Below are 23,345 nucleotides of genomic sequence, written 5' to 3'. Positions count from 1 at the left end.
CTACGACAGTAAAATTCGCGTGGTGCGAAAATGGGACTTGGCGTCGAACACCACGCAAAATCTCTCGGTCGAAGGCCATTGATGTAAACCTGTTGCCGAAGTGAGAAACTTGCCATTGAGGCATGCAAGCTTCAAAGTACTGAAAGGGTTGTTCCTAGGTCAACTTCTTGGATAATGAGCTGATGTCGACAAGAAGTGACCCGTCGTAAGAGGGCCTTAATGAATCCCACATCTATGACACTGAATGGAGCAAATGACTTTTGCAGGTGAAAACGATCTGATGATACAGGGTTTAGGGTGGCGGTCATGAAAGAATGAAGCGTAAAGGTATTGTAGCGGATGAGACACAAGATGGGTTGGTGAATTCTCTGATCGACTTCTTTTGAACATATCGGCGACATTGAAATAGATTGGTAGCGTTAACCCCAAAGATGGATGGTACGGTGGACCAATGGTAATATGACTAGTGAACGGAATAACACAACCCGACTCAATCATGGTGACGGAGTGAAAGTGTCATGTTCAAGAGCGACTTACTACCAATAAAGTTTCTTCAAGTTATCTTCCCAATTTTTCCCCAGTCATTGCTGACCAGTACCTCTTTATTTTTATCAAGCTTGAGAAAGATAACATATGCTTGTTATATAGTTTTCCCTTTGAGCAAACTCGTCGTTATGTTTTAATGAGCCTAGTGACAGTGAAACTCGTTCTTGTTTGTATGGACAAGTTTTTCACTATTGGTTTTAACGAGTTTAACGACAAAGACAACTCGGTCCTTTTTCAATTTTAGAGAGTCTGAAAAGGTATGGAAAGGAGACTCCAGTAATCCTTTTTCGTGATATAATCCCTCAAGTCCGAAAAAGTATAAAATAATATGAAAGGGATGAATTTTCGATAGTTTTAACGAGCCGAACAAGACAAGCGCTCGATTTTTTTGTGTAATAATCCCTCAGGTCCAAAAAGATTAAAATCTAGAGGAGGGATAGCACTTCTGATAGCTTTAACAAGCTGGAGAGGCCAATTGCTCGGCAATCTTTTCATATTTTATGAGTCAGATGAAAAGAGTTTAAAGGAGACTCGTTTTTTAGGAATGAGTGATATTTTCAGGTAGTTGCTAATTCCAGGTAAGGTTTGGAACTTTTCAATCACGGCAGTGTAAAGAAGATGGCTAATATAATCACCCGTCGCAGCTATTCCTCAAAATGGGTAAACAATCAAATGGAGGCGTATGATTGGCTAAAAACAGAGTGGAGGTGATGGTAAGAACACGACCAAGGCTCAAAAGCTGATGATAATGCGTTCACAATGGTTATTTACCGAAGGTGGGTTCATTTTTTAATGAGCTTAAACTCTGGTGGAACATATGCTCATTGCTAGGTTTATTTTTTAACGAGCTTGAACTTCGCGTAAAACTGCTCATGGCAGGTTTATTTTTTAACGAGCTTGAACCCTGCGGTAACATTGCTCGTGGCCTGGTTTATTTTTTAATGAGCTTGAACCATGCGACAACATATGCTCAGATTCAGTTTCATGTTTACACAAGCTTGAAACGAAAAACTATGCTTGTTATAAGTTCGCATGCCCCCAACATAATGACGCAAATCGAGGTGCATGCCCCCCAAGCTTCATTGCATTCAACGCAGTGGTTGGAATGAAGGTTTACCTTCGAGATCTTTGAAAGACTTGACTTGGATTTTACGAGATCGTAATCAAAGACTCGATTTGGAAAGGGAGTTGTTTCATTTTTTAATGAGGTTGACACAGTAAAAGAACTATCCTCATGGCGACCTTTGATCACAACTCATAAGGGGTCATGAAGGAAAGATCTGGTTCCAATGCCCCAGGTACATAATGTACGACATCACTGAATTGATCGTCAGATGATGTAGCTATGGTAGGGCTTGGAGGCAATGCTTCGCGATGATCCACACTATCAAAATGTTCAGAGTTCTTCTTCATCTTTGTTGATGTAGAAGATATCAAGTGACAGGTTTCCACTGTGGCCACTTCTGCCAGATTACTTGGAGGCGGAAGGGCAAAAGTCCCCATTAAGGAAGGGTCTTTTAGGAGACCTACTCTGATATTTTGAAGCGATTGAGAGCTTCCATGGATCAATGGAATGCTTCCGGTAACTTGAGAACTGTTGGGGAGAAAGGTTTGTTGATCAATGATTGTAATTCCTCCTTGAAAGGGAAATGCAATCTTTCTAAAGTAAGTTGACACAACAGCAGCCATAGCATAAATCCAGGGCCTTCCCAGTAGGATATTATAATCGAGGTTTCCATCGATAACTTCAACGTCAATTTCTACTGTCTTGCCCCCCAGTTCAACTTGCAAGTTACTTAATATCCCATACGGCGTGTATGTTCTTCCATCGAACGTTTTTAACGTCATTGACAATCGCGACAAGGGTGGTGAGCCTAAAGTTTTCCAGCAACTCATTGAGATAATACATGTAGATGCCCCCTCATCAATAATTGTTCGATGAACAGTTTTGTAGAGGGATTTCACTTGAATGATGAAAGTGAGCTGAGTTGGTCACTGCGGGTCATATCCTTTGTGATTAAAGGCCACAAGATTAGAATCTGATGGGTCAATCCCACATATTGCTGATAATAGAGCCTACTTCTGGGAGGGGCAATTTTGCAGTACCTCAAGTGTTGACATAGCGGACGACGATTGGGCCAAGTCCTCTACTGTATTATAACTCTGTGCTTCTCTGGCACGAGGATTAAATGTCGATTTGTGTACTACTCCCTTTGGCAGTTTTATCGTTAGCTCGGGAATCATGCGTGGCACAACTTCGGTCGAAGTTGTTGTTGAACTACTAGGTTGATCATTAGCCTTGTTGTTCGACAACTGTGGGTTCCTGTAATCTTTATTCCTTGTCAATATCAAAGCATCATTTTGTTGTTCTGAAATGGACAGCATAAACGCTTGGGATGGGGAAGCACGATCACTAGCAACCAGGTTTATTTCTGGGCTCGGAAACAGATTAGTCAACACCGCTGGGGTATTTGAAGTTTTTAAAAATTTCATAACCTTAGCTTTATGTGGACAATCTTTCATGAAATGCTCATCGTCGCATATGTAACATGGATAACAAGGTTTCTTTTGCCCAGTAGGGTTTTCAGAAGATTTTTCAGGAGGTGAATTTTCCTGTTTTTTCTTATTATTTTTCCCTTTCTTCTTGCCCCCTAGTTGCTTTGGATTTTTTCCCTTGTCAGTCGACATGGCATTGACCTCTGAGGTGAGAGGTTCTTCATTTGCATTTTGACTAGAAACCGTACGGGCTTTCTTAGATGTAGCCTTTGCGGTTTTTGTGCTTGTCGTACCTATCACGCCATCGCTAGCATGAGAGTCTTTGTTTGATTTAGGAGGAGGAGGAACGAAAAACTCTGGTCTAGGAGCATCAGGAATTTTGTCATAGAGCGTGCTAAACTGAGTATATATCAAGTCTAGATATTGCGCATGAGCAATGACTTGCTCTTCAGTGACAACTCCTCCCTTTGCCACATCTTCCGTAATAGAAGGTAATAATGACTTAATAAACCATTCAGCTAGTAGTTGATTAGGAACATATGTTTTTACCATTCTACGACAACGTCGCCACTTAGGAATATGATCAGATATGTGAGTGGCCGTCGTTTGTTTGAAATTGGTAAGAAGCTCTGTTCCCGTTTCGTACCTTATGGGTAACTGAAAATGGGTTAAAAAGTTTGTGGCTAGGGTGCTAAAGTTATCGAATGAAGCTCTAGGCAATTCTATATACCATTTAGCTGCTGGGCCTGTTAACGTTCGCTGAAAAGGGTGAAGCCTTATCGAATCATCCTTCAGGGTATTGGATGAACACCAAAAATGGAATGTCATCACATGATTCGACGGATCTTCACCTGGATTTCCATTGAATTTAGGAATATCAGAGGGAATTTTATGAGGAATCGGAGGCCACCAAGGGGCGTAAGCAATTGGATCATTCGTTAGTCGGTTTAGATCTGGTAATTCTAGAGTTGCTACAAAGGGAAACTGTTGGTTCAGGTTAGGCGAAGCATACCCAGGATAAGAAGGAATCCCTGAGCAGTGGGTCTTTGCATACCAGCATAATGTATTTGATGCTGGTAACTTTGATAAGGTTGATGGGCATAACCATTATAGTATGGCTATTGATAACTGCTTTGGAAATGCGGTTGCCCATTACTTCCAAAGACTTGTTGCTGAGGTCCCCGATATGATTCCTAGAATTGCGGTTGTTGATATTGAACCAACCATGGTTGTTGGACCATTTTCTGTTGTCCAATACTGGATGATTGACCAAGATGAGGAGCCATAGTACCTGTTTGAGTCTGAGTCGCTCCAGATAAGGAGGCACTAACCTGAGGTTGTGATTGAATTGCTGAGACGAGAGGCTGTTGTATTGCAACCTGAGAAACTTGGGGTTGACATACAACATGTAGCGCTTGTACTTGCGATGCAGTCACAATAGCAGGTATAGTGGGAATATTCAACACAGGGTGGACTGATTGCATTGAATATACAACTCTTGGTTGCTGAGGCAGTATTGGTACCCAATTGCTGGATGTAATTCCAGTTTGACCTAAACTTTGTCGTAAACTCCCATATGGTTGTTCTCCAGGAGGGAACAATGAAAAGGCATACTGCCCCCCATATGGTGGCAATCTAGTACTTAAAGGGTAGCTTGGCCTTTGAAGACACATTGGATCAACTTTTTGAGTTTCAACATAACAAATACCATATGATAATTTGGATGAAGAAATAGGAACTGACCATGTCGTCGAAACAGTCCCTAATTGGACTCCGGCGTGTTGTTGATAACTTGCCAGGACAGAGGGTACACCAACGAACATTCTTGGAGTAGCAACAGGAGGTTCTGCTGCTGCTGCGTCAGATGACATAGTCCTGGATGTCGATGGTTGTTCAGACATATCTAGTCTATCCAAAAGATTTCCTAGTGATTCTACAAGAATTTGCGAGGAAGGAAGACTAACTTCTAAGACCAACGAGGGAACAATGACGTTATTCCGATTAAAATAAATTTTATGACGCTTTGACACAACTTTCTTTTTCAATTTTTAAGAGTCGAGAAAAAGCTAAAAATGACTCTAGTCGCCTTAGATTTTTAATGAGCCTGAAGTGACAAGTGCTCAGATGGACCTTTTCTTTTAAGGAGTCTGAAAAGGAACGAAAGAGACTACTTTGGAAATCTAGACAGAGGGATTACCAAACCAATCGCAAAACTACAGAATACTTTTTACGCTACGGCAGTCAATCTTCCTAAATGTTGTGTTCAAAGCATTGCGATTGATAGGGAGGCACACATGGATTCCTAAGGATAAAGGATATAGCCTATTGTGGTCTCCCAATATATACTCGACGGTACGTGGGAGCACAAGTCCGTACTGGCACTTGTCGTCTCAAAGAGGAGGAATCACTCAACCAACAATGAAAGCGATAGTTACCAGGATTTATGATGCTGGAATACGTCTCTAGCCTAGACTTCTAAATGTTGTGCATTAGGTTCCAAAGCGTTTTTATGTTCATTGAATTTATTTTACAGCTGATCTTTCTTAAGAAATTTGCCTTTCAGGTTCACCGCGTGATGTAGATATATAAGTCCTAAAATGCAATCTAAAATGATAAACAATCGTTTAATCTTCTTTTTGTTATGAAAATCCTAGCTAGTAAAGAAAGAGAGATGATATTCTTTCAACATAGAGTAGAGAGCACACACTAGATGCATTGTCCTAAATCAAACCAACAAGTAGTCTAAATGCAAATGCACATGCATGTATTTGTTTTCCTCTTTCTTAATGTGTGAATGACATAAAGAACGCTGAGTACAAATCTGAATTATCTTTTCAAAGTGACAGTACTAACAAATTTCTCTTCAAAAACGAAAGGAAGATAATGACGACATTTTGCGAATTTGAATTGAAAACTGCTTTCGACAGTTGAAAAACTATTAATTCAAATAAAATACAAGAGTAACTGTATAATCGACCATGAAGAACGATAAGATTCTTTTCTTTAACTGAAAACAACACTTGCGACACTTCCAAATCAAAAGACAACAGTTTGATTACGCTACTTTTTGTAAAAGAGAACTGTAAATGGCGCACAATACATAAAAACATTCACAATTCTTTGTACTATGGAGGCGGAATCATGCAAAGGAAGGGAGTTTCCACAGTGGTATATTGATCACAGACAACAAAACTCCTGAATAACGCTGAAGAGAGTGAATCAAAGAAACCAAAATCTGGAAGCAGAAGAGGTCTTATCTGATCAGCACACCTACAACACAGGGAAAGTGCGATGCAGCGCACCTACTGCACACAGGAGGTGCGATGCATCTAGATTCCCAAGAGGAGAAAGTGCGATGGTCCAGGGACGAGACTTCAACTTGGTTCTTGGTCACAGTTTGCAGCTTAGTTCAAGGATTTAGGCCAAGCAAATGATAGTCAGTAAATAGAAATCATAGGGGCTGATCTAATGAGGTTACTAGAGCCACCACTAGGGCATTTAGGATGTTTGCAAATCAATTGTTCAATTTATAAACAAAACTCAGAGATAGACAGAAGAAGAATTGATCTACTTTGATATTGCTGTAAATGCAGTTCGAAGGCTAGCAGGCTTGACTTCAAGCTCCGTCTGTAAGTTTATAAAACAAACAACTATAGATAAGCAAACAATCTATTCGCTCCCCAGTGGAGTCGCCATTTTGTTATCGGGAAATATAATGTCTATGCAGAGCTGATAGTCCCACTAAGACGGGTAGCTATCTTAGAAACAAACAGATTAAAGTTACTTTCGTTTTCCTTTATGAGAAGTAGATAGGAGAGGATCAAAGAATACCAACCTCCATCTTTCGCTCGGTTCTTTGCTTGTTCCTTCTCCTCACCGACAGGTCTTTGCCGCTTTTCCCTTGACCACTCCGCTTCAAAGAGTACCTGTAAAGTCAAAGCAGCATAATACCTTCATAGTGCAGAGATATACAATCATAAGCAATATAAGACCAGATATATATTGATCACACAAATGCATATACTATCAGACATACAAGAATGTGGAGGAAAACTTGAATAGCTTTATTGATGTAAAGATTAGAAGAGAGGATTACAACCCATTGATCTGACCCAACGTCATCCTCCAAGCATGAAAGCCCTTCTTCACCTCATGAAAAGCTTAGATCACCCAACACTATGATATTCCACCAGGAAACCAACAACACTTCCTTACAAGATACAAAATTTCAGCCTCTGCATCTCTGGGATGAGGGATCCATATATAGATGATTGCAGGGAGGTGAGTCCGCTTCTGGGATTTTGATTAGTGTTTTCTCTCTGATAGTTCTTGATTCCACTTGAAGATTGATGATCTCTTACTCATCCCTGGGCGAATTCAGAGAGGCAAGTGTCACAGGAGAAGTTTCTGGAAGATTCCATGATCATCCACCTCGCAAACTATCTCTGCCATTTGTCCATTCTCGCCCATCGCACCCTACAGAAGGGCTTTCCAGTATGCATTGCACCTTTTACACTGGGCAGGTGAGATGCATTGCACCCTTAGCACTGAGCAAAGGGCAGAACACATCTTCACACATAAAATGCAAAGGAGTCCAAGTGTATGGGCGGACTACCCGAGCGGAGGTGTAGCAGATGTGCCCGCCTGGGCAGAACAACGAGACAAAGTGAGGGCAGACAGCGACACCACAGGGCAAGCTCAACGTAGTTAACTGCAGGCGATGGGCAGACCAAACAGGTGAACTGTAAGTCATCGGGCGCTGGGTGAATGAGTTTCGACAGAATGGGTGGAAGGTTGAAGACGACATGATGGTATTGGGTGAGGCAAGTTGGGCAGGGCGGCCGGGTGGGCGGTGTAGGTGTGCCTACGGCAGGCGTGCCCAAGACGGTAGGAAATTGCACCTGAGACACGATTGGGTGGAGTTCGGTGGAACGAAAACCTTGTACACAGTTAAGCATTGGTTGAGTAGGCTTGCACGGTGCAGCGGCCAAGATGGTGGACCGGTTGAGCTGCACGACAGCCACCCATTTGTAAAGTTTGTATAACTTGGTTGAGCCTTGCTCCCGGGCGAAATTTTATAAAACAACAAATTTATAAAGATTACTTGCATACATTGTGTTATCTCGTCTCTTGCATGGTTTATGAAGTATTAATGTATTTCGCACATTAATAATATAAAATGGAGAATTATGTGAATGTTAGGCGTAGTCCGGGAAATAACTTAGAAATGAAAACATTTAAATGTTTAGTCGGTGCTGTACATTGTGCAACTCTTGAAAAAAGAGTTGGGGGCGTGACAAAAGCAGTTCCAAAAGTGCCAGAATCTCTACCCGCATATTTGTACCAGTGCTTGGATTCCAAGATATTTTATAATGTGAGTTGTGATCAATTGTGAGCCATACACCGCAACCGCAGACACCTTTTTGAGCCGCGCCATCAAAATAACTTGCAGGAAAAAGAATGTCAGGTGGGATGTGGTGGATCAATAGATCCTTCTACATATGTGTGCTATTTCTAAGGGTTTCCATTCACCTTCCAACACTGAAAATGATTCTGTGAACATTAATCCTGTAGTCTTAAAATATAACACCATTCCTGGCCTGCAAAATTTCCGAGAAGATGAAAAGAGGGGTGCCCTAGAATTTCCCCCTGCATTCTAACCACCAAATTAGGCACTTCTCAATTGACTGGAAGCATCTAAAAGGTATGTTTAGTTGGAGTAGTATACCTTTCCAAACATGTAATGCTATAAGACTTTCCAAAAATAGATGTGCATTTGTCTCCACCGAACCCTGCAAAGTGAACATCTACCAGGCTCGTGTATACCTCTTTTTCAAAGATTCTCCCAAGTCAGAGTTTTGTTGTGCCAAACCAACCAAGTGTAAAGAATGATATTATAGGGGACATTCAATTTCCAGATATTATAGAACCAGACATGCTGAGTAAAAGAGAAAAGAGTGTTCATAATGTACTTGTAGGAATTGCTACTACCACCAAGTTGCAACGTAATTTCCTTGCCCATGTGAGGTGATCTCCCTCGTGTGACTTCCAAAGGCTCACCCTTTTTAGTGTCTGAATGAATGTATTCCATTCCTCTGCACAATGGCTGACCATACCCATATCATCAGCCTTTCTCCAAATAGGAAATTTACCTCGCCATTCAAGGAATACCTGTTCGAGAAAGAAAATTTCTCTAGACCATAATCTAACCAAGGTATCCTCAGAGCTTGTATTATCACGCTCAATGCCCAGAATATTATCAATGCCAATAACAATGTTGTTCCCTTTACCAAATGACCATGTAATTAGTGTGAGAAGCCAGTCTTTCACCTTGTAGAAACTAGTCCATATATAAGATCCAACTTTGATTCCAATGAGCCCTTCTCTAATCTAGTCATCAACTTTTCTATTCTTCCTGGAATACTGCACCCCATATTGATTTGATAATCAGTTTCCATCCAAAATCTTAATGTCCAGTGTTCCCCATCCTTTGAAATATTTAGGGACTAATCTTCTCCCACTTGATAAGATGATATTTATGTCTTGAAAATAAGGTGATATTTATGTCTTGAATTCAAACCCACCTCAATGAACGGAAAAGCAAAGCATTGTGGCCCTTAGAGGGGGATAAAATATAAATTTCTTTGGTAAATATATAAACCACAGGAAGAATATAAATTCCATATGGCATATACTTGCAAAAAATGGAGAAAAGGTGTATAGGACAAGGGAGATACAAAGAGAAGTTGTACACCTTTTTGAGTCTTTCTGCCAGGCTCGGTTGGACGTAGACATTGAAGACTATATTTGGTATACGATGGAATACCCCCAGATGTTTAATGAGGAGCACAATGAAGTCTTCTATAGCTCGATTTCCATAGGTGAAATTCTCGAGGTTCTGAGATCCTTTTCTAAAGATAAATGCCTGGCCCCTGATGTCTGGACAGTGGAATTTTTTTTTGCACTGAATTGATGGGAAGGGGACTTATGGAAATAGTTGAAGAAGCGAGGATTTTTAGTAAGGTATCTGGATCCATTAATTCTACTTTTATTGCATTGATCCCGAAGGTTATTGATACTTCTAACTTCTCCGACTTCACACGCATTTCTCTTTGTAATACTTACTACATACTCATATCTAAGTTCATTTCAGAGAAGATTAAGAATACTCTCCCAGTTCACATCTGTCGGGGACAATTTGAATCTCTCCATAACCACTAATTCATGATGCAGTGGCCACTGCACAGGAAGCTATGCATACCATTCATACAAAGAAATTAGAGGCATTGGTCATGAAGGTAGACTTAAAGAAGGCATATGACTGTGTCGATTGGTTGCTCCTGCGTCTCATTCTGACTAAGATTGGTTTATCGATCCATATGGTTGAGTGGATCATGGCTTGTGTCACATCTGTTCAATATGCAGTTCTTGTAAATGGTTACCCTTCCATATTTTTCAAAGCAAGAAGGGTTTTGCGGCAGGGATGCTCACTCTCACCATTACTTATTACTTTTATCTTGGTGATAGATGGACTCAACCTTATAAGTAACGCTGAACGGTCCCCAGGCCTGTTCTTTGGTATTCGCTTGGGTTCCTGTATCGATATTACACACAGCTTCTTCGTGAATGACATCCTCACTTTTGAAATGGTTTCCAAACAACAATGGATGACATTACATTATATTATCAAGAGATTTGGTGCGACTTTGGGTATGATGGTTAACGAAGATAAATCGTTAATAATACACTCTTATGGTGATCAGAAGGAGATTAAAAGCATTACAGAGTCTTTACTTTCCGCTCACAACCCTTAGGGGATGTCCTTACATACCTGGGTTTCTGCCTCAAGCCAAATAATTACAGGATTACTGACTCGCACAAATTTCGCAAAAAACTTTCCTGTTGGTCCCGTCGATCGTTGCCCCTTGGCGGCAGATATATTCTGACACAATCAGTGATCCAGCGGATCATGGTGTGTTAGGCACACCTGTATATTGTGTCATCGTCAGTCGTGACTATATATTCGTTGTCAAATGAGCAATCATGAATGGAGTTGTGGTAATATTGATTTTCATGTGTGTAGTTTATTATTATTTCAATAACGTATTATTATTAATTTTCATGTGTAGATTGTTTGGTGTATATTTGTAATAAATTGAATGAAATATGGTTTTAAAATTTTTAATAAAATTATAGGTTAAATATTTAAAATTTTATAAAATTTTTAATAGTGATTATTAGTAACTATTTAAATATAATTTGGTTTAATTAAAATAAAATAATTACTTATATATATATATATTATTTTAAAATATCATCTTAAAAAGGAATTTTATTAACTTCTCAAAGTTTGAAAAGGCTATCAGGTTATTATTTTTTTTTAATTATCACAAATATTTTAAAATTGATATGTAACGTTTATGTATATTACGTATTTTAATAAAAGACATTTTTTCTCTTGAATTTTTTTAATCTCATATAAATGATGAATTTTATTATATCATGATGATGAATTTTATCATACCATGATGTTTTTATGATGAATTTTATCTTATTATGATGAAGAATTTCATCATACCATGATGTTTTAGAAATTGTATTGTGCTTCTCTTAACATTAAGATTTTTTTCGACTGTGAAAAAACTGTTTGAATTTGTATTAACAAAATCACCAATACATAAATCAGATTGGGAGACTCTTGTGCATCCACTGAAATAATGATGGACATATAATTTATCCATAACCATGTCCATCCAGCATGTACAAATAAACAAGTATTTTTATGTTCCAGTGTCAACAAAATTAAAAACCAAATCATTCCCAGTAGCATCTTTCTCAGATATATCCAAAAATTAACATATTAAAGCAAGATACAAAGATAATTCCAAAACAATAAAACAAACAGTAATAACAGAAATAAAAAATAACCATCATAATAACAACTCCAAGCTATTAAAAGTACTTATAAAAAAAACTTCAGAGTAATGAAAAGCTTCACAATATAAACTTGTGATAGCTTGTTTTTATGTTATCAATGTAAATTTTGGCCTTAAATTGTATGTGACCATTGTTTCCATTTATAATTTTATTAATATTATATAACTCATGGAACTCAATCTAGTTATATTGGTACAAAATCATTTATTCTAAGTTTTCAAACATGAAATTGTGTCAGACATTTTTGTTATATATATATATATATATTTTATGGACAATTTGGTTTTGTTTGATATATTATAATTTTTTTCATATTCAAGTGCATAATGAACATTCTACCTCATATATGCTTTATTTTTGGATTGGATTATTATAATACTAATTAAGTAATATTTATATGGAGTCATTTCTTCTCATTTTTGTCTTCATACATTAATGTAGTTTAACAAATATTTTAATGCTTAAATGATGTAAACATGATTTGCTCACATACACATATAAAATTTTTATTTTAATTTTTTTTTCCAAAATAATTGATTTATAATTTTATAATTTTTACATTTAATTTATATTTTTTTAATATTATAATTTTAATTAAATTGAAAATAAAATTTAACTCTTCTTAATTGTTTTTATCATATACAAAATGATTGAGGTTAATCAATATGGATCCCAGTATTATAGCTTTGACTTTATCTATATTAAAAGTATTATCTACTCTATAAATATAATTTCGATTTTGCTTATTATGAAATTCATTTAAATTTAGTTTATTATGAAATTAACGCATACACGTTTGATTGCAGGCCACTACGGTTACTGTTAAATAGACAAGTTAATGGTTTATTATAATTTTTATTAATAATTAAAAATGTAATGTTATTTTTTTTTTGATATTTTTCGAGTTAATTTTTTTGATAATTTTTTTAGTTAATTTAAATACATTCCGGTAGAGATTTTAAAAAGTTTGAATTTAAATTATTTAATAGGTAAAATTTAAATATCACAGATTTTTAGGGGTATTGAATTTATTTATGAATTCAAAAATATCTTTAAAAAAAATAAAAAAAATCATAATTTTATCTGAAATTATATTATAGAAAAAAAACTATTTCAAATTGAAATTAAAATACTTTATAATATAATTATTTATTCAAACTAATATTAAATATTTTAAATATAAAATAATTATTATGTAAATATGCATCTAAAAAATTGAGAATGTTATATATATAATTGATTCTTTAAACATTACTATATTAATTTTTATCTATACAGTTTATTTCATTATTTAAATACAGATTTATTAATTTTGAATTAACCATTATTAATATTATGTGAAGCATGGAGAAAATGCTGGAGAAGTACCGAAAGTATTCACAGCACACTAGTAGAAATGGTCTGACTACAGAGCAAGATAACCAGGTATTTCCTTCCCTTTTTAGTAGAAATGGTCTGACTACAGAGCAAGATAACCAGGTATTTCTTTTCCTTTTTTAAATATGTGATATTTTGTGTGTGTGTTTTTAATAAAAATAATAAATATTTCAGAATAAATAGTCCAAACTATGTTTAGAGAATATTTTTTTTTATAATTTGATATCTTTATATTTGTTTTATATATATATTATAATAATTCTAAAATTATAATTACAATTAAAATAATTAATAAATAAAATTACTAAAGATTTTATAAGAGAATTTGTAAATTTAAAGATTTGTTTGTTTGGAACAAATATTTTATTTCAATATGTAGTATATTTGTTGATGCCTAGTTTAACTTAGGCATTGCATAAAAATAATTTAATGTTATAGATTGTAAATGATTATATATTTTATGTTGCATTAATTTAAGGTTTAATAGAGTAGCTTAAAGTTTATGGGTATAAAGATATAATGTGTATTTGTTGATGTCTAATTTAACTTATATATTGCAGAAAAATAATTTAATTTTATAAATTGTAAATGTTTATATACTTTATGTTGTATTAATTTAAGTTTAATATAGTAGCTTAAGGTTTATAAGTGTAAGGATATAATGTTTTTATATGGTATACATTCATGTAGTTTGAATAAGTTGGTTGGTTGTTTGTGAAGTCTAGTAATTAATCTGATTAATGAAATATTTTATAAGTAATATATTTTATTGTGATTTATTTTATTAGTGTCGAGGTGTTAGTTTTTGTTTTAATACCTAGCTTAGTTAAATAGATTTGAACATAGTTGTTTTGTTGTAATAAAGACTTCTAATTTATTTTTATCGATGTATTTTTTTAAAAGTGATTTGTTGTTGATCGTCGTTTGGGTTCATCGATATTTTATGGCGAGTCATTGTCTTAAGACATAGAGGGAGTACATAGACCACACGATTTGAAGATATGTTGGTTGTTGTTATTTTTTGTAACCAAGTCGGGAATTATATTACTTCAAGAAAACATAATTGGAATACATCAAAGTCTTTGCAAGTCGGCTCGTCTGAAAGCCAAGCCCGTCTGCAAAGTCGTTCATTCTTTGTGATTTTGTACTGTTGGAAGTTCAGAAGCCTATTCTACCTAACTAAAACACTCCATGATAGAACTTCCCAATGTGCCTTTGTTGACTTTATGACTAAGGTTGACAACAGCGAAACCCTTTCTAAACCAGTAAAGCATACAAATAATCAACCACAGGGTTGTATTTACAAAAATGAGACAAAGTTTTCTGGTCATGTCACTTAACTTTAAGAGTTAGCCCCCCAGATGGGTATAGGATCTGCAAGCGACCCACTTGCTTCCGCGCCTTCCTCCTGCAGGTGGTCTGGGGTGTGAAAGGTGATCCCCTCAGCCACGTTCCACTGACCAATGATTATTGCGATCTTCTCATCTCGAGGGGACTCCCTGGTGCAAGTAATAGATTTTTCGGTGCACCTTTTCAATAAACACAATGAGTTCCGCATCCAACGGGTCTATTTTATCCTCCAACATATTCTTGTCCTTCTTGCGGCCTTGCATATCTAGGCCCATCAGGGTTTTCATGGTCCAAGCTAGCTTGATGGTGCAGCTATAGAGATTTTCACGAGCTCTGGTAAGCCCAGGTTCCGAAATCCATTCAAATTGGGTGTCCTCCTCTTCAAAGATGGTGCTTTGCCAAATTTTTGCGACCTTCTCCTTGAGCTTCTTAATATCATCTTTAGTCTCGGGAAAAATTGAGCTATGGACGTTAAGGGTAGCCTAATGGGTTGTCGTGTCCGCTCTGGGTCAGGGGCACATGTTAGCCTATCCCCATCGATCAATGTTGCGACACATTCTCCTGTGGCCAGAAGAGGAAGATCTGGAGGATTGTGGGAGACAAGCCATGAAGAGGACACGTGGAAGGTGTAAAAAGTAGGAGTCGAAAAGCGGGAGGGGCAGTGTGGCAGGGAACTGAGGGAATGGGTAGCATGCATCGATACAAAGGGAAGGGGAAAGAGTAGAGAATAAATACAAGGGCTGGAGACTCGAACCAAAATAGAGAAATGAGTTATGCTCCATCTGCATTAATAGGCCATGGATAATTATGGATTTAATAGCACTGAAATCGCCAATCAAGCATACGACAGGATCATCCCCTGCATTTGAGTGATTCATGTTGCACTGGTATGGATAGGGGGGGCAGCTGCGCCAATCATTCCCTGAGCAGGTCATTTTTGCTTTGTTCGAGAGCTCATTAAGAGCTTTGTGAGGGAGGGTGCATGCGAGGGTTATGGGAGCACCTCCTTCAATATTTGCATCCTTTTTCATCATGGGAATGGTTGTTGAATGGAGTGAGGGTGGACCCGCTCCGGGTGGGTAATACTCTCGCTGTCCCTTTAGATTGATATTATTGCAATCAAAACACAACATTCCAGCATGTGTTACTTGCCATGCATTAGAGCGCATGATCTCGTTGCCATCTGTCACTTCATTGGATAGCCTGTTAGTGAGAGAGTTTTCCTTTTGTTTAACAACTTGAAAGTGGACCCCAGCTGAGTTGGTGATGTGTCCTTGGATGCACTGCAGGGTCTTCAAGAGACGCCAGATGGTTGTGACCTTGCTCATAGGAGTGCCATGCTGGATCTTCTAGGCAGAAAGGATTGTCACCATTGAGTATCGTTCCATGATCAATGTAACTAAGTCGTATGACTTTGCTATGTCGAGCCGTTGTTCCAACCCTTGCAACTCTGTGGCATTATTCGTGTTAAACCCAAGTTTTCCATAATAGATCCATATTATATCTCCTTCCTGGTTCCTAAAAGCATCGCCGAAGCCTTCTTGGCAACCATAATTGTTTTACCCGATCCTTATGCCTTTAGGATGAATAGAAAAGGTGATAGAGGAGCACCCTGTTTGGTTCCTCAAGTGGGTGAGAAAGGTTGAGCAGGGGCTCCATTAACAAGAATGGAGAAGAAAACCCCAGTGAAACCCAAAGTCCTTGAGATCTTCTCACATGTGTTGCCAACTAATATTATCAAAGGATTTTGACATGTCTAACAGCATCATCATCCGTGGTTGTTTGGTGATCTTGACAGAATGAATAGTTTCATGAGATAGAATTATGTTGTCTAAAATTTGTCTTCCCTCAACATAGCCAGATTGGCTTGGAGAGACTAGGAGAGGAAGCAAAGGTTTAAGTTTATTAGTTTACCTTCGAAATAATTTTGTGAATGACATTGAAAAGGGAAGTTGTGTGACACCTCTCTGGAGCATTTGTGACTTCTTCTTTTGGGATTAGGATGAGAAAGCTGGCGTTGAAAGCTCCAAGTATCGACTTTGATTGTCTCGAGTCTTTCCATAATGGCATGGACCTCTAACTTCAGAAAAGGCCAACAAACTTTGAAGAAGTCTGTAGTAAAACCATCATGTCCCGGTCCTTTCCCCAAGGGCATGGACATGTGGTCTCCTTCACATCCTACTCAATAATTTCCTCATTCAGGATTCTGGGAATGTGTTGAACAATCTCGTTAATTGCTTGGCTACTTTCCTCATTGGGTTCCTTGAGGAGGTTCCCAAAGAAAGTGTTGAGCTCTACTAAAATTTCTCGTGGGAGCTGATTATGTTGCCATTAGGCTACTTTAGAGATAAGATCTTGTTAACTTGCCTGTGCTGAATTATTTCTTTGTGGAAGAATTTTATATTTCTTTCCCCGCATTTTAACCATTTAACACCTGATTTTGGCTACCATAGTTTTTCTTCCTATTTTGCTCTCATTTCCCATTTTTGTTCCAAATCATTCTCTGTTTGTTGCAGTTGGTTTGTGGTCCTGTTGAGGATGATGTTTTGTTGGAGCTCCTCCATCTGCATTTCTAGGTATTTTTTATGCTTTAAAATGTCCCAAAAACAACCTTGTTCCATTTCCTGATTTTTTTTATGTGCTGCGCTTTTCCTCACAGCGCTAAGATGACCTCCAACACAACCTCTTGTACACATTCCGTTAGCAATTCAGTCACCACCGACTCATGGTCCAATTCTCTCTTTCCCCACAGTGTTATAACAAACAACGCATCCAACATCTTAGCCACCAGCTACGCCATGCCCATCGACAACCCCTCTCACAACACTGATAGTACATTGTCGATAGAATTCTTAGTAACCAGCAACACCAACAACCCCAACTCCCTTAACGCTAACCCCATCACTTTATACGCTCCCACAACAATCCTTCTGATATTTCCTATACGTATTTTGCTGATTTGGTCACCAATAGTCACAACGCAGAGATAACCTCCAACACCGCATTTCACAGTGCAAATATAACCTCAAACATCGCCTCTGATACGTATTCCTTCACCAGCTCAGCAAACATCGATTCTTCACCCGGTTCTCTCAGCCCCATTCCTCACTGCGTTAGTTCGAATACCGCTTCTAACCTCTCATCCACCTATTACACCTTAACCAATGACAACGCCATACCTCACTACTTGCAAAACAAAACCTCGATAGCTAACAACCTCTCGGTCACCAGCTACCCCAATTCGCTCAACTCTAACTCCATTCCTCACATCACAGAATTCGCAGTTTCAAACAACGCTCGTCCGTTTCTTATCTCCATCAATTCGCATTAGAATGACTCCTTAACTGAAAATACGCAGGTCATCAACACATCCAGCATCCTAATGAACCAGGCAACCAATCCCACCCATCATCAAAATTCGAATTCTCAGAATGTGCAGATCATTAACTTAACTAACATCCAACATCCAATTGGACCATGCTACCGAAACCATTTTGAAAAAGGTTTAAACTTCGCCATAACTCCTAATAAAATCCTTGTGAATGAGATCACCAGCAATATTGAAGTACCTATTAAAGTCCTCGATATAATTAAAAGTGAAGAAATTAAATATGAAAATAATTAGAAGTGAAGAAATTAAACATGACATTGCTAAAATTCTTAAAATTTCTAAACCTCGCTCTCAAACATAACCAAAGAAGAAAAAAGAGATTTAAACCATCTAAGGAAAAAAAAGACATAGTTATCCTAAAATCCCATAAAGGAAATGCAACAGTAATCATGAGTAAGGTTGATTATGACAACAAGATGGAAGAACACCTAAATGAAAGTGGTTTTTATAAAATTATTAATAAAGACCCCAGTGATAAATTTCTCCGTGAAGTAACCAAGAAAATTAAAAAATCCTCTCTTGATGACATCACTAAAAAGAAAATCACCCATAACAATTCAATCAAGCCAAGAATTTATGTCACTCCCAAGGTTCATAAATCTAGTATTCCCCTTAGACCTATAGTAAACACCATATGTTCCCCCACTTATCTTCTTTCTAAATACCTTGCCAAAAAGATCAGACCCTTATCTGGAAACACTTCCTCTTACATTAAAGACTCATCTTCCTTTGTTCAATGGGTTAAAAACCTTGAAATGAAGGATGAAGACCTCATGGTAAGCTTTGACATTGTATCACTGTACACAATGATCCCTATTGATGAGGCCATTAATATCATGGGGGAAATCACTGATAAAGAAATGGTGGACCTTTTAAAACTTTGCTTAAAATCCTCATACTTTAGTTTTAAAGGCAAAATATATGAGCAAACCCATGGGGTAGCTATGGGCTCCCCTTTATCCCCCATAATTGCGAACATTTATATGGAACACTTTGATTGGAAAGCCCTCAAATCCTTTCCCTACACCCTTGAGGAATGGAAAAGGTTTGTAGATGATATATTCGCCAGATGGGGTCATGGGAAAGAAAAATTTGACCTATTCCTCAATCACATAAATAGTCTCGCTGAACATATAAAATTCACTATCGAAATGGAAACAAACAATAAACTTCCCTTTCTGGATATCCTGCTATCTAAGAAAGAAGGGAAACTTGGTTTCCATGTCTTTAGGAAAAAAACTCACACTAAGAGATATTTGCATGCTAATTCCCTTCACTACCCTAAACAAAAAAATTGGTATCATAAAAACCTTAACCACTAAGGCTTCTAGAATATCTCACATTGACCATCTAAATTTTGACCTTAACTATCTTCACAAATTTTTTGAACAAAATGGTTATAATAAGAACACCATTAATAAAGCCATTCACCAATCGCTAGGCAAGAATAATTATAACAACAAAGATAAAGAACATAAATATGTAAACCTCCATTCCTTATATAAAAGGCACCATTGACAAAATTTCTAAAATTCTTAACAAACATAATATTAACATAGCCTTCACTCCCCCTAACAACATCAGACAATTTTTCGAATCTGTCAAAGGCTCAATAAATCTTAACCATCAAAAAGGTATTTATATTATATCTTGTTCATGCAGGAAAGTATATATATCATTGTGTCACTGTACACCATGATCCCTATTGATTAGGCCATTAATATCATGGGGGAAATCACTGATAAAGAAACGGTGGACCTTTTAAAACTTTTCTTGAAATCCTCATACTTTAGTTTTAAAGGAAAAATATATGAGCAAACCCATGGGGTAGCGATGGCCTCCCCTCTATCCCCCATAATTGTGAACATCTATATGGAACACTTTGATTGGAAAGCCCTAAACTCCTTTCCCTACACCCCTGAGGAATGGAAACAATTTGTAGATGATATATTCGCCAAATGGAGTCATGGGAAATAAAAAATTGACCTATTCCTCAATCACATAAATAGTCTCTCTGAGCATATAAAATTCACCATCGAAATTGAAACAAACAATAAACTTCCCTTTCTGGATATCTTTCTATCTAAAAAAGAAGGGAAACTTGGTTTCCATGTCTTTAGGAAGAAAACTCACACTGAGAGATATTTGCATGCTAATTCCCATCACCACCCTAAACAAAAAATTGGTATCATAAAAACCTTAACCACTAGGGCTGCCAAAATATCTGACAATGACCATCTAAATTTTGAACTTAACCATTTTCACAAAGTTTTTGAACAAAATGGTTATAATAAGAACACCATTAATAAAGGCATTCACCAATCCCTAAGCAAGAATAATTATAACAACAAAGATAAAAAGCATAAATATGTAAAACTCCCTTCCTTATATAAAAGGCACCATTGACAAAAATTCTAAAATTATTAACAAACGTAATATTAACATAGTCTTCACTCCCCCTAACAACATTAGACAATTTTTCGAATATGTCAAAGACTCAATAAACCCTAACCATCAAAAAGGTATTTATATGATACCTTGTTCATGTGGGAAAGAATATATAGGAGAAATAGGAATATCTTTTAACATTCAAATCAAAGAGCACACCGCTGACTTACGAAGATAAAAGGCCTCAAAATCTACCTTAGTAGAACATGTTCACTCTTCCCAACACTACATATGTATGGAATAATCCAAGTTAATTAAAAAAGAAGACCACTATCTTAAAAGGAAAGTCAATGAAGCCATTGAAATAGGAAAAAGAAAAGAAAAACAACTTAAATCGAGACGACGATTTAAAACTTAGCAATGCGTGGAAACCATTCTTGTAAGTCATTAAATAATTACTCTTTTTTTTAAGAATTAATTTCATAACTCATTTATTTCCAATAAATCAATCCCAAATTTGATTGCTTTGGCTCTTTATATATATATATATATATATATATATATATATATATATCATAATAAAATTTTATTCCAAATTCAGGAAATTCATTTAACAATAATATAAATAATCTAAAAACTATTCCAAATAATGAAGCTTATAAATTTACTTACTATATAGATATTAATAATTAAAATTATATAATCATATGAAATCCATTAAAATAATATGATGATATTGTAATTAAATACATTAAATAAGTCAAACATCAAAATTAAAATTCAATATAGTAAATAAATCAAGTGAATAATTTAAAACATTAATAAAAATTATTTTCTCAAAGACAACCCTAATAACTAATCAAACCCTAATTTCATGGTAAAATCAATTAATTCTAAATTAATTCATCTAATAAACTATTAAATAAATATAAAATATATTTTTTGTTTTGTTTTTTTTCTTTTCTTTCATCTTTCTCCAAATATCAAATGAACTTGGCTGACTAGATCTTTTCTTATTGATCCTTTCCAAAATCTATATACATACATAAGTTTAGAGCTACAATACATCATTAATCTTCTCTTAAACTATTAGCACATCCCCTGAAGATGGACTCACTTGGAAGTTTGAAATGTTGGGTTAATTAAACTCCATTAGGAGGTTATTCCTCTCTTATCTAAACATCTCTCTCCACCTGTATGGATTCATTATTTAGAAAGAAGTACTTTTTTAAGCCTTGCATACATAGGTCCTCATTCCACCATTATTTTATTTTGGATTGGAAATTAAGGTGCTCAAGACAGAAGGACTCAAATCGTAGAGTTCTCTTCCTATGGTTCCTTGTAAGTCGAATCTCTAGAGTTGTTGACCAGTAATCCAACCCAACATAAGGGATAATTCTACCTTCGATTTCATCATTAACCATAAGAATATATTCCAAGATGAGAAACTAGTCCATATGAGAGGCTATTTGCCTATCTCCTCCTCTCTTATCATTCCACGTGAAGACTCCATTATGGGTTACACCCACAAATTCCAGGCTATCGATTTCTTCTTTAAAAGCTTTGGCATCTCTGTCCAGCCTTCTAAGGCCTCCTTTTATTTTGCTTCAAGTTGCTTATCATGTTGAAGTCTCCTCTAATAGTTTTGTGGTTTCTTGGGAGGGTGTCGTGCATTTTCTTTAGGGTTTCCAACATGTTGACCTTTTCATTGGCTCGGTGAGGACCATAAATATTGGTGACACATAAGGTTTCCGTCGTTCCAATAAGTTGGAAGACAACGAGTAGAATGTTGGGAGCTAAGATGGTTTTTTTGAGATACAAAATTTTCCATTCCAGATGATTAGTTGATGTATTTTTGTTCCTTTGGTGGTAATGACATTCATATCCCTTCCAACATTTCTTTCTAAAGGGATGGAATTGCTTCTAAGCCTACTTTCATTTCTTGAATAAAATCAATTTCTAGCTTATAAGTGATTGGAGACTTCCACAATTATTCATATTGTTGATGAAGATTTCTATAAGTGAGCTGTATAATGTTTTTATTCGTCCAACGTTTTAGATGGTTACTCCATCCATCATTAGGGACCGTAGAGCTTCTGTGAGTAAACAAATGTTGAAAAGCCTTTTTAAAGGATATAAGAAACAAAGTATCTGTTGGCTTAACATGTAGAGAATAAATTTGGTCAAGGTCAAATATAGATTCCAAGATGAGAAACCAATCCAGACGGGAGGTTATTTGCCTATCTCCTCCTCTCTTATTATTCCATGTCAAGAATCCATTATGGGTTATATCCACCAGTTCGAGGCTATCGATTTCTTCTTTAAAAGCTTTCGCATCTCTGTCCACCCTTCTAAGGCCTCCTTTTATTTTCCTTCAATTTGATTATCATGTTGAAGTCTCCTATAATAGTTTTGTGGTTTCTTGGGAGGGATTCATGCATCTTCTTTAGGGTTCCAGCATGTTGATCTTTTCATCGGCTCAGTGAGGACCATAAATATTAGTGACACATAAGGTCTTCATCTTTCCAATAAGTTGAAAGACAACGAGTAGAATGTTGGGAGCTAAGATGGTTGTTTTGAGATAAAACAATTGTTCATTCGAGAGGATTAGTTGAGGTCTTGTTGTTCCTTTGGCAGTAATGACTTTCATATCCCTTCCAACATTTATTCTAAAGGGAGGGAATTGCTTCTAAACCTACTTTCATTTCTTGAATAAAAATAATTTCTGGTTTATCAGTGATTAAGGACTTCCACAATTATTCATATTGTTGATGAAGCTTTATGTAAGTAAACTGTATAATGTCTTTTATCCATCCAGCGTTTTAGATGGTTACTCCATCCATTATCAGGGACCAAAGAG

General features: G+C 36.5%; 1 protein-coding gene across 3 annotated transcripts in view; it reads left to right on the top strand.

The window, feature by feature from the left end:
• Positions 1-23,345, top strand: part of LOC149212051 (MADS-box protein SOC1-like) — a 310,257-nt gene that overhangs the window by 46,329 nt on the left and 240,583 nt on the right. For all 3 annotated transcript variants that reach the window (XM_089391668.1, XM_089391667.1, XM_089391669.1), the window contains exon 2: positions 13,323-13,404. In XM_089391668.1, the coding sequence (XP_089247794.1) occupies positions 13,323-13,404 (82 nt within the window). The remainder of the gene's footprint in view (positions 1-13,322; positions 13,405-23,345) is intronic.

This window comes from Pinus tabuliformis, chromosome 1_1 (genome assembly GCF_031772625.1).
Source record: "Pinus tabuliformis cultivar Carrire ecotype Pingquan chromosome 1_1, CPIR1, whole genome shotgun sequence".
In the NCBI taxonomy this organism is placed as follows: domain Eukaryota; kingdom Viridiplantae; phylum Streptophyta; class Pinopsida; order Pinales; family Pinaceae; genus Pinus; species Pinus tabuliformis.
The sequence above is the reverse complement of the archived record's forward strand: the minus strand, read 5'-3'. Positions and strand labels throughout refer to the sequence as shown.